Here is an 11,387-nt window from a genome sequence, read left to right as displayed (position 1 = left end):
ATAAAATCAGTAATTTCATTCTATGATAATTCATTGTTAATTTAACTTGATATCCAGTTTTTGATGGCAAGCACGTGCTCAAGTTCACTATAAAAAATTCATTCCGCTATAATATCAGCTGGTTAAACTGGTAATGCAAAATTCAATGACCTAAATATGGAAATAGATAAATGAACTCAATTTTATCGAAATAATCAGCAGAGCAAAGACAAGAAATTCCGCAAAATCTCGCGATATTATGTCGAAAACATGTATTAAATATTATATTACCAAGAAAATGAGAAACTCACTGCTTTCAACGCCCCTGTAATATAGGTATTAGGTGCATATTCAGAAATTTACCTTTTAGAAGTATGTGGTACCATGGATCATATATTCCTCTTTAAAAATCAAGAAGAATTACTTGCATATGTTGTATATCTGTTCCTTGACGATAATCCTGATGTAGTCATAGCTTTGAAAAAATGTTATTTTGCACAGGACAAAAGTGTGATTTCTGAAGAAATTGTGCTTATTTCCTCACATATCCTTAGCAAAGTGGTGATCAGAACAATTTTATCGAAATTGTTAGCTGCAACACCAGATTTAACTTACCTTGTGGTTGTAAATTCTATGATGATGGATGCATCATCTGAAAAAGTACCAAAGGAAATTATTTATCATGCGCTGATATTGGAGAGCCGATCGACATGATTATTGTTCAAGCATATAAACATGACTTTTGGCTTTCTGTAAAATAATGTAGACATATTGAACCAGAGATTTGGTGACGATGAAATTGGTACATTGAGGGTGCAATCGCCTCGCTTATAACTCTTTACAAACTGGGATAGTCATAGTATAATGGAATATTCTTATGGCTACGTGCGAGAACAATTTTTTCTCACCATGTCTTGGGAACATCATCGTGTATTTTATTCCTGGTACTGTGGATGAACATGTCATAGCTCCAAAAGCCAAATTATGCAAATTTACATCGGTGTTAAGTCTGAAGGTATATATACATGGTTTAAGACAGTTAAATAGCCAAGGGTGTTATGTTTTATCGATGTACTGGCAAAATATATTAATTTTGATTTTCTTGAACATCTTGCGCTGACATCAAATCACGAGTGGATAGCCCTAAACTCTGTAAACCACCACATCCAAGAAAACAGTGTTATCGGGAACGTTTCGTCCATCGACTTTGTTGAAGATCGATATTATCAGTAAATTAATTAATTAAACTGAGCTTCAAAATCTTTTGTGCTCCGCAAAAGTGGTGAATTTTGCAAAACTTACAGGTGAAAATAACTATGTTGTCTATTTTTGAGCTATCTGATCATATTTAAAATGCCGATTGTCCAAAGTATGACAGCTTTTAGGCAATCTCAGAAAACATTCATTGTTTCGGCTTCTATCACTGTGAGAGAAGACTTATGCCTAAATGCTAGGTGAAGCACAAAGTATAGATGAGCAGATGATTTGTGGATTGCATTCTTTCGTATAAAAAAGCCGATTTAAGTCACATTGGTAACGTGTTCTACATATTTTATGGAGAAATTCTGATACGGTTTTACACCTATTGCAACAAAATGTAAGACCTTGCTTTTTGTGGCAAAGGCATCCAGTCGCCAATATACTTTGCTAAAAGCTTCTATTACATGTGATCAGCTGTCGCTTATTTATTGTTCGCTCATAAAATCAATCAAATCGCATTTTTTAAAGAGGTTAATGTTTTCTGAAATGTTTTACGTTGTACTATAATATTCACCTCTCTGGAGGAGTGTCGAGCAACTCATGGGTTGCACTTTAGGGTTGTTAATGCGGTTGTTGTATATATTTCTGTTAGGTTGGGAGTGGCGCTGGGTTGTTACATGTGTTGGCGCACTAAATTTTATCGATATCCTGAAAGCCTGAAGACCCAAAAAATGCGCTTGTTTGGATATGTTGTTAGGTGAAGAGATAAATGAACGCTTGTTTGTAAGGACATCGCAGTATCCGCTACACTGACATGCAGATTAAACGAAGTGTACGGTAACACATTGTTGGTGTAATATTTGTATATCCACATATTAATACCCCTCTGAATGGAGGAGTGTCTTAAATACATTCTGATTGTTCATTTGAGGAAGGTAGGCTTTGACGCAGTTACGAAACGAGCATTGAATCTTTTTTATCTTTCCACAACGTGTACCATAAAAAATTATCTAAGAACACTCAAATCAATTACTTTGCATTCTCAGCGCTCCAAAACCACCGTTCTAGATATCCTGAAATTGCAGACTTTCTTCAAAGAACAATTCATTCCATTGAAAGTAGCGCATAGATTGTCTCTGATAACAGTAAAACCAATAAAATTACTTGAAGACAGAGAAGAAGACAAACAAGTTGCGGACTCCTTGCTTGGGACCACCATTGATCGGTATGTACATGTGTATGATTTCATGCCCAAGTTTCCCCCTGCACATACGTTCAGAAAATCATTTGCTAAGGAGTGTGAAGAAGAGGAAAAGAGCAAAAACATCAAAAGAAGACTGGAAGAATCGTTGATTGCGGAGAATAATCTTGTTAAAATGATGGATGCCAGTAACGATGTACCGTCTTTTGTAAATTTCATGGTTATAAGGAAATAAAACAGTGTTAACGTAAAACATTAAGCATTGCTGGTATATGGAGCAACAACCATGTGAATAGTTGCTTATATACAATGGTGCATACAATAAAACAGGTTATTTAGCACTGACAACACGCAGTTACATAAATGAGTATATGTAACGGCATAACAGTTATTTTTAATTATGAAACTATATATGGTGTGAAGAATGTGCCGTATTATATTATTTTAGCCAGTCTTAGCAAATAAAACAGATCCTTTTCGTAGCTTGTTGATTTTTTGACTCTATAGTATTTTTGAAAGTTATTCGTCAAATTACTTACGAGCCCATTAACCAAACAGTTGTCAGAATATATATAAGTTCCTTTTATGCTTCCGTCCAGCATGATATCGCTCACATACACGACTATGTCATCCTTCTCAACGATGTGTATTCCCGGCATATTTGTGCTCCTTTGTTTCTTCAGTTTGTACGATTGCCTCCTTACTACGAGGCTTAAATTATCTTTAAGAGTGAATATCATTCCTTTTGACACCATATGCGCGTTCTTCGTGAAAATGTGTACAATATCATCACTTTTTATGGTGTAAACACTATTGGGATGACAAGACACCTTGAAAAAGATAATATCAGGACATTTTATAAAGTTATTGTTTGTGATAAACTTGAGGAGATACGATGAGCTTTCTGGAACGTAGATCATAAGGGTGAACAGAAATCGGCCATAAAGGAACAAAAACACTTATTAAATATAGAAATATACAAACTTGATTACCGATGCAAGATGTTCTAGGATGTCTTTTTCGTTAAAAAAGGGATGTGGCATCATAACCATGCAGATATCTTTGTGTAAGCCCAAAAAATGATTAAATTGGTAACTAATTTCGTGTTTGCAAACAAAATTCCTTCGGACCGATTAACCTAGTGCAATGAAACTGCACTATTTTATGTTTGTCCACACCCGATTTAAAATCAGACACTTTTTGAACAGTAATTTCGAGTAAATTACGTGCAATACCAGAAATAGGTCATAAAAATACGTAAAAATGACAAAAATCAAGCGGATACAGGCTAAACAGTTAATTGGCTCGCAAACAATACTTAATTGTCCTTGTTTATGATTTTTTTAACAAATAAGTATTAGTTTGGCTTGCAATAAAATAATAAAGATGGAAAAACACATTTACGCCTTTGTGGATCTAATCATTTTTTTATTTACATTGATAATGAGCCTTCATGGCTAGTTGACATGAACAATATAGCAAAGTCAAAGTAATCAAAATAACAAGAGTTTGCATATGTGAGCATTGGTTATTAAATTGCTACGTACAATTGTAAGAGTATAGGTTAATAACAAATACATGCTGCCAGATGAGAAGGAATAAAATAAGAAATTGTCATTGAAATATTGTAAGGTGCCATGAAGCAGCACTATGAACACTTTATTGGAATAAAACGCCTTAAAATGCTTTTCAAGATCAATAAATGCACCTCATAATTTTGCATGGTAATGGACAAGGATTTGTATTTAAAAAAACATACGAACGCAGTCTCTTGTCCTTCTGAAAAGCGTATCGTACAGCGATCTTACATCAAAGGTATAAATCAATCTTTATTAAGCACTAATAGCTTTTTAGAATTAAAATTATTACGAGTAATCAGGATGTATGTATAGGATATAAATTTCTTTGCAAATAGAGTAAAAAAGACAGGTTCAAGGACATGTTAGCAAATAAACGGTATTGTTTTGGACCGATACGAACATCTGAAGAACAAAATAGAGGGCTAGCGTCTTTAATGGTACATTTAATGTCCTTTTTATGACTTGGTGAGCCATGCTAAAACATTTCATTTTACGTTTCAAATATTTCATGTTGTTTATAAATTTATGATAGTTAATAATAAGCGAGGTAACATCAAATGTGGGAACCAAAAAAAGATGAAAAGTTCAAATTTATTGACACCCTAGATTACCATAAAATGCAAAAATCGACTAAAAATGAAGAAGGTACAGATGAAGATGCTCCCCGTATATATAGTGTAAGCGGACCAGTGGTAATAGGTGAGAAAATGGCCGGCTGTGCAATGTTTGAGCTTGTGAAGGTGGGCACGATTGGAATACTCGGCGAAATTATAAAAATTGATAATGATCGAGTAACTATCCAAGTGTATGAGGAAACGAGTGGGCTGAGAGTAGGTGATCGCATAGTGCCATTGCACAAACCGTTAAGTGTGGAGCTAGGTCCTGGACTATTGGAGAACATTTTTGATGGGATACAGCGGCCTTTAAGGGACATCTTCGCTGAGAAGAAAGAGATTTTCATACCGCGAGGTGTAGACATCCCGGCATTAGATCGCAATAAAAGATGGCGCTTTGTGCCCGTAGTGAAAGTGGGTGATGTACTCGAAGGTGGTGATATATTCGGTGAGGTTGACGAAAATACACTGGTGAAACACCGGATTCTAGTTCCGCCTGATAAAGCGGGTAAAGTCAGTTTTATCGTTAGCGAAGGGGAGTATACGCTGAAGGACACGGTGATGCGTTTAATCACAAAAGACGGCGAGTACATGTTGAGAATGAGCCATGAATGGTCGGTACGCACGCCCCGTCCAGTCAAGCAGAAACTAATGGCCAATTATCCGCTGTTTACAGGACAACGGATTCTTGATTCATTGTTCCCGTGTGTACAGGGTGGTACCACGGCCATTCCCGGAGCATTCGGGTGCGGTAAGACTGTGATATCGCAAAGCCTGTCAAAATACTCAAATTCGGATATTATCGTGTACGTGGGATGTGGTGAGCGGGGGAATGAAATGGCGGAGGTGCTTATGGACTTTCCACAGCTTAAGATACGGGGTGAAAGCATTATGAAACGTACTATTCTTGTAGCTAACACTTCGAATATGCCAGTAGCTGCGCGTGAAGCGAGCATATATACAGGAATTACTATTGCTGAATATTTCAGGGACCAAGGATACAACGTGAGTATGATGGCTGATTCAACTAGCAGATGGGCTGAGGCACTCCGGGAGATCAGCGGAAGATTGGCAGAAATGCCAGCTGATTCGGGATATCCCGCGTATTTAGCAGCAAAACTTGCGTTCTTTTATGAAAGAGCAGGTAAGTGTGAGCTGCTTGGCAGTGACGCGAGAAATGGCAGTGTTACGATTGTAGGTGCCGTATCACCACCAGGTGGGGACTTTTCGGATCCAGTTACAGCAGCTACACTCGCAATTGTGCAAGTCTTCTGGGGATTGGATAAAAAATTGGCACAAAGGAAGCATTTTCCTTCGATAAATTGGAATCTGAGTTATTCTAAATACATTAAGAGCCTTGAGGAATACTACAACAGAATCGATCCCAGGTTCATTACCGACAGAAAGCTATGTAAGGAGATTTTACAAATGGACGACGATTTAAATGAAATTGTTCAATTGGTCGGCAGAAATTCATTGAGCGAACGAGATAAGCTTACATTAGACGTATCGAAACTGATCAAAGAAGACTTTCTACAGCAAAATGGATATTCTGAGTATGACCACTACTCGCCATTCCTCAAGACAAGGCTTATGTTGAGCAACATCATTCTTTACTACCAAAACTCACTTAGATGTATTCAAAATGGTATCTTGTGGGACAAAATACGCAAAAAAACCAACGATGTGTTTATCAAACTCATGAAAATGAAATTTGAGTACGGTGATGGATTGGAGAAAGCGTTGTTTGCCGTCAAAAAGCAAATTGAAGATGAATTCAAAGTTTTTATCTGATAAGTAAAGAGGATATTCTTTAAGCCAACTATATGATATTATATTAGAAATCCTTCGTATTCTTGCCGGTTTTTAGTTAGATTTGTTAAACCTGAACAATAAACACTCTAACATTACTGCCAGTTTCAGTCTTTCGACCTTACATACGTCGGTTTCTTAGGAATTGATACTGCTGGCACGGCGATGTAGTTCCTAAAAAATAACTACAATGTACCTTTGGGATGAACTAACGATATGATTTATATCGTTTATAGACTTAGAAATGGTGGTGAAATGTGTTTATCATGCAGAAAATCGCCGAATTATATATATCGGTCACATATTGACCGAATGATGTGATATAGGTATTAATATAACTATGCTCAGTCTTTTATGTTGGTGTTGTCATAAATCTCTCTATTAATAGACATTTAATCGGTAACTACGAAAGCAGGGGCGACTATGACAAGAGAAATGCAATCCAGCCTATGCGATGTTAGAGCCAGATCTACGCTCAGTACAATCAGAAGTTCTGAGTAGTTCACAGAAGGAACACCAACATAAGAGCTAATTAACCAGCTATTAAAAATGATTTCAATAAAATTATTATTAACAGATGTCTTAGAGGTATTGTCTAACACCGGCAAAAGAATTATTGACTTCAAAATATATTTATAAATGTGAAAGACCGTCCATGACATTGCTTGGTATCTTCATGAATACATATATGGTAACAATTGATAAAACAATCTTTTTAAGAATCAGACAGTACACTCTATTCTAAAATTAGAAATAAATATATTGCGTACATGGTTTAACGAATTAAACATGTGTTGAAGCGAAGTGAATTGGCAAAATTGTCTCTAACAAACGATGACAAAGCATTGGTAAACCTAAGATACGCTTGCGATCGAATCATAAAAAACTGTGTATCACAATCAAACATTCACATGCTTTGACATTATCAATTTATTATTTTGAAAAATGATTGTATTCGCCGATGGCAAGAACATCAATATTGTTGTAGAGCGCCAATGAAATTCACTATGATTATAATTGCCAAGCAACAATAATTCCTTTAAGGAAAAAAGTATTTAACCAATAGAGTTATAATCACTGTACGTATAAAGGAGCAGTTAGCATTTAATTGGTTTTGGAAATATGCAGATAGCAACAGGTAATTTATGTCTACGGTTAATTAGTTCTTTTAAAAATTACTATTGCTGTCTTCATAATGTATTAAATTGACCTGAATATGTTTTTACCCCTTTTATGCAGAGAAATGAATAGATTATTATGATCATAGTCATTTGATTATCGTTTTAATAAACAATTCGTCTTCTACAATTGTTTTTTTGTTAAGTTTCCATGAATAATATAACAATTGGCTATCAAGATTATATCTGCCAAGCATTTAAATTAAAGTTGCTATCTCTTCCTATTCCAGTGACAAACTGAGATCGCATATTTGAGTTGAACGAATATATCTAAAAAAAGCTATTATCAACACTACCAATGGTGCTAAAATCAGAAATTCTTCCGTTTTTATTGGATAAATTTGAGAATTTACTTAACGGTGCACATACAATTGTAGTAGCGATATTGACCTTGCCAACAATCCAAAACAATTCATATTGCTGTTCTACAATACTATTCCGTATCAATAGCATCTTTTTTAAAAATTGCCACCAATTATAATTAAAGTCGATGAATCAACTTTTGCCATTTCTATCAGTCTAATCCCCATTCTTATAGGTGTAGAAATGTGATTGGTATACTAAATAGTAAAAATATTAGTACGACTAGCGAGAAAAGGGGTATGTCGAAGAGGAGAACGCTTTTCACTATTGTTTTCCTTGTCCTATTATTTTTAATACCGATGTATTTTCTAAGAAGAAGAACAGCAATAGTGTGTGGATTAAGAAACCACCATAACGTGTGTTACATCAATTCTGTTCTTCAATCTTTGTTTTCTTGTGAATCATTTACTGCAATGCTTGAGTCATTAGAACCAAAGAATAACACAGTAATGTACCACATAAAAAATCTCTGGAATGACATGAAAGACAATGACTCACTGAACAGGCTTGAATTGTACAGTAAACTCGCAACAATGAGTGACTCGCTCTTCAAATATGACAATAAACCAGGATTCACGGAAAATTTTGTCGAGTTTATCGCTATTAACCTGGAGAAAGAGATAGAGACAGATATTTTTTTAGATGAGGAAAATTTCAAGAAGAACAAGAGCGAATCGTTTTTTCTCAAGAAATCTGCGCGGCATATTATTCTTGTGTCGAAGAAACATATTAACAAGGACTCCTATTTAGAATCAATTCAAAATTTTGTTGAGGACAATGATTTTCTACTTCCGAAAATACTCATAATAAGCGCGGAGCCCGTCTATAGAAACAAACAAATTTTGGAACCAAGTGAAAAACTGGTTTTGAAAAATAAGACTTATGAGCTACGTGCGATTATCTTAAGAAAAAGAAAGAAAAATAACAAAGGACATTTTTACACCATGGGAAAACGGAATAACAGTTGGTTTGAGTTTAACGATGAAAAGTTACGAAGTTTACACGATAAGAACTTTTTACAGACCGACTTGACATACCTTCTATTTTATGAATAATAGCCGAAATAATTTGTGATTAAATATTAGGTGTAATTAATTGAAACTTGAATTGTTTTCTTGTAAAATATCACTTACATTTTTGGTATAGTTTCAGGCGCCACCTTTGTCCTATACCAATAAGTAACGGTATCATTTTATTGATGGTATTGGTAAACAAGTATTCATAAACGAATAGACTCAAATGATCCAAATATATCTGCAGAATACTTTCAAACAAGGTAACGAAGAAGAACAAGAAACATTAATTTGAAAAAATTTAGGCACCATGGTTTAAACTAATTGTATACACTAACTGGATAACATAAGTGATGCATCATGGATGATGTATTGCACATTAAATGATTCAATAATATCAAGCCTTCCCGAAATCATCGCATTGAAACATTTTGCGAAAATACATTCTGTAAATGCGTTCTCTTGTATACTTAGAAGCGCGGTTGCCAGTCGAAAATTAGCTGTTAATCTTTTAAAAAGTTCATCTCTGGATCAAATTGCAAAAGTGATACATTATTTGAAGTGACAAATGAACATGGATGAATTTTATATCCACAAATGTTTTTCTGCGTACCAAAATAACAAAATTGATTTTTGGAGCATAATTTTCTTTTACTGAATGTTCAGATCAACAAATTTTCTGCTGCAATGGCGTTGATAATATGCAGAAAAATACGATCCATTACATTTAGATTGATAGCATCTTTCATTCTGCTGTTACATGTCAATGACATGTTATGGGGTGCTTTGAATACCATGAACAATGAAACCTGAGATCATTACAGTCATAAAAGATAAATAATCAGCACCAGAATATCGAAAAATAACTTAATTTTTACTTATGAAGCTCGAAGATTGTTTGTTCTTCATTGCAATTATCTGACCACTCGCATCTTTCCCTGACCAGTCTACACTTCTCTGAAAAAAGCTTATAAAGAATATGCGCCTTTTCTCTAAATATGCGAGAACTCTTATAACAGAACACAAGTACATCAAGCTGTTTGAACGTCTCAAAAATAATTTCGATCAAGTTATTTAGCAGATCTGGCGAAAGTTCTGATAACTTCTGAATTCTTTCTAACCTTGTCCAAGAACCTGTTGGTGCTTCAAATATCACCAGTTTCTTAATATCCGCGAAAGCTTCAGAGTCTTGACACGACATAAGTTCGAATAGTTCTTCATAAGCTGAATATATGCTAATATGAAGAGCGTGGAGTTTTAGATGCACCACATTCCTGTTCTCCACCAAATTTTGTCCATTAGGATCAACTTTTGCGGGTTGGCATTTACCATCATTTTGATTAGCGAGGCTATCTAACGATAACTGAATGAATCTACCGTCCATGTAAAATTCTTTTAGCTTGTTCAAAGGTTCTATCGACCTTACCAATTCACTAATGGTCTGATCAGAACTGACGACAGGTTTTTCTATTGGATCTTTCAAATTGCTTAGTCGTCTCCATAAAAGTTCATAATTGACGTCACAACTTTTTACAAGCATTTCAAGATCTTTCAACATTTCCAACTCAGTTATCATTTGCATGATTTCTTCATTTATAAAATTGCACTTAATTTTTAGCGCTTCTAACATTTTCATTTTTACTTCAATTGTGCGCTTATCCTTCAACTCCAAATTACTACCGCCAGCATCAATTTCTAAAACTTCAAGAGCGGCAAAGTCTAGGTTAAATAAATTGGAAACATCACAAACATAACAAATCAATATTTAATGCTTAAATTTGCTTCGGTTAATTTCCTTTAGAATATTATCAGTGTGCTCTACATCTTTTGTATTAATTGATAAATACTCTAGTCTAGCACCATAACACTGAGAAGACGAAAGCGGCAGTTTACAATTCGTCTCATCTGACGTAAAATGTCTTAGACTATCTATTATTTGTTTGCTGAGTACAACATCCGCATAGTGATCCATGTTTACCGTCAGATTGCACTGTTTGACGTAGTTATTTAGATTGACTCTGATTATTACACTTTCTTTACTTACCAGACAAAATGGATAGTAAAAACAGCTCTGGCACTTATCGAAGCAATTAGTCTCATATGACTTTCCAAAAGCTACCTTAATTCCTTCCGATTGTTACACAGTACCTTTGGAAGTGAGAAAAACACATCCAGTAAAACTTAGACTTTCTAGTGTCATGTTACTCACTTTCTCTCAGAACTCATCCATAACTAACATATGCTTCACTTTAAGTGTATGTAATTTTGGAATTGTTTCGAGATTAGTAAAATCTTGCAACATGTTACAAGATTTACCGTTTATACTTGTATATTCATGCATCAAGTTTAGAAGATACAGATCAGTACTGAAATCGAATTGTTGCATTGTATCATTGAGATTGATATCAGACAAATTTTGTGAGGAACTACGAACAACAACTGTCGAA

General features: G+C 34.9%; 6 protein-coding genes across 6 annotated transcripts; 4 read left to right on the top strand and 2 right to left on the bottom strand.

Moving 5' to 3' along the window:
* Positions 1–363: 363 nt before the first annotated feature.
* VCUG_02392 (uncharacterized protein) lies at positions 364–693 on the top strand (the record flags this gene model as incomplete). The annotated part of the gene is made up of 1 exon (XM_008077209.1): positions 364–693. One exon carries the CDS (start codon positions 364–366, stop codon positions 691–693), a length of 330 nt encoding a protein of 109 aa, XP_008075400.1.
* A 1,376-nt stretch (positions 694–2,069) lies between these two features.
* Positions 2,070–2,848, top strand: VCUG_02391 (uncharacterized protein; the record flags this gene model as incomplete). Its single annotated transcript, XM_008077208.1, has 1 exon — positions 2,070–2,848. One exon carries the CDS (start codon positions 2,070–2,072, stop codon positions 2,613–2,615), a length of 546 nt encoding a protein of 181 aa, XP_008075399.1. The 3' UTR covers positions 2,616–2,848.
* Positions 2,815–3,300, bottom strand: VCUG_02390 (uncharacterized protein; the record flags this gene model as incomplete). The annotated part of the gene is made up of 1 exon (XM_008077207.1): positions 2,815–3,300. One exon carries the CDS (start codon positions 3,298–3,300, stop codon positions 2,815–2,817), a length of 486 nt encoding a protein of 161 aa, XP_008075398.1.
* Positions 3,301–4,514: 1,214 nt separating this feature from the next.
* VCUG_02389 (V-type proton ATPase catalytic subunit A) lies at positions 4,515–6,396 on the top strand. Its single transcript, XM_008077206.1, has one exon. It carries the CDS (start codon positions 4,518–4,520, stop codon positions 6,366–6,368), a length of 1,851 nt encoding a protein of 616 aa, XP_008075397.1. The 5' UTR covers positions 4,515–4,517; the 3' UTR covers positions 6,369–6,396.
* A 1,770-nt stretch (positions 6,397–8,166) lies between these two features.
* VCUG_02388 (uncharacterized protein) lies at positions 8,167–8,982 on the top strand (the record flags this gene model as incomplete). The annotated part of the gene is made up of 1 exon (XM_008077205.1): positions 8,167–8,982. One exon carries the CDS (start codon positions 8,167–8,169, stop codon positions 8,980–8,982), a length of 816 nt encoding a protein of 271 aa, XP_008075396.1.
* An 832-nt stretch (positions 8,983–9,814) lies between these two features.
* VCUG_02387 (uncharacterized protein) lies at positions 9,815–10,702 on the bottom strand (the record flags this gene model as incomplete). The annotated part of the gene is made up of 1 exon (XM_008077204.1): positions 9,815–10,702. The coding sequence occupies one exon, from the start codon at positions 10,700–10,702 to the stop codon at positions 9,815–9,817; it is 888 nt and encodes a 295-aa protein (XP_008075395.1).
* Positions 10,703–11,387: the final 685 nt, after the last annotated feature.

The sequence above is a fragment of the Vavraia culicis genome, assembly GCF_000192795.1.
Source record: "Vavraia culicis subsp. floridensis unplaced genomic scaffold supercont1.59, whole genome shotgun sequence".
NCBI lineage: Eukaryota > Fungi > Microsporidia > Pleistophoridae > Vavraia > Vavraia culicis.
Note: the sequence above shows the minus strand (reverse complement) of the source record. Positions and strands in the feature narration are given on the sequence as shown.

What these genes read in the sequence shown, in the direction of transcription:
- VCUG_02389 (XM_008077206.1), top strand. Translation starts at nt 4,518, where the DNA reads ATGTGGGAACCAAAAAAAGATGAAAAGTTCAAATTTATTGACACCCTA.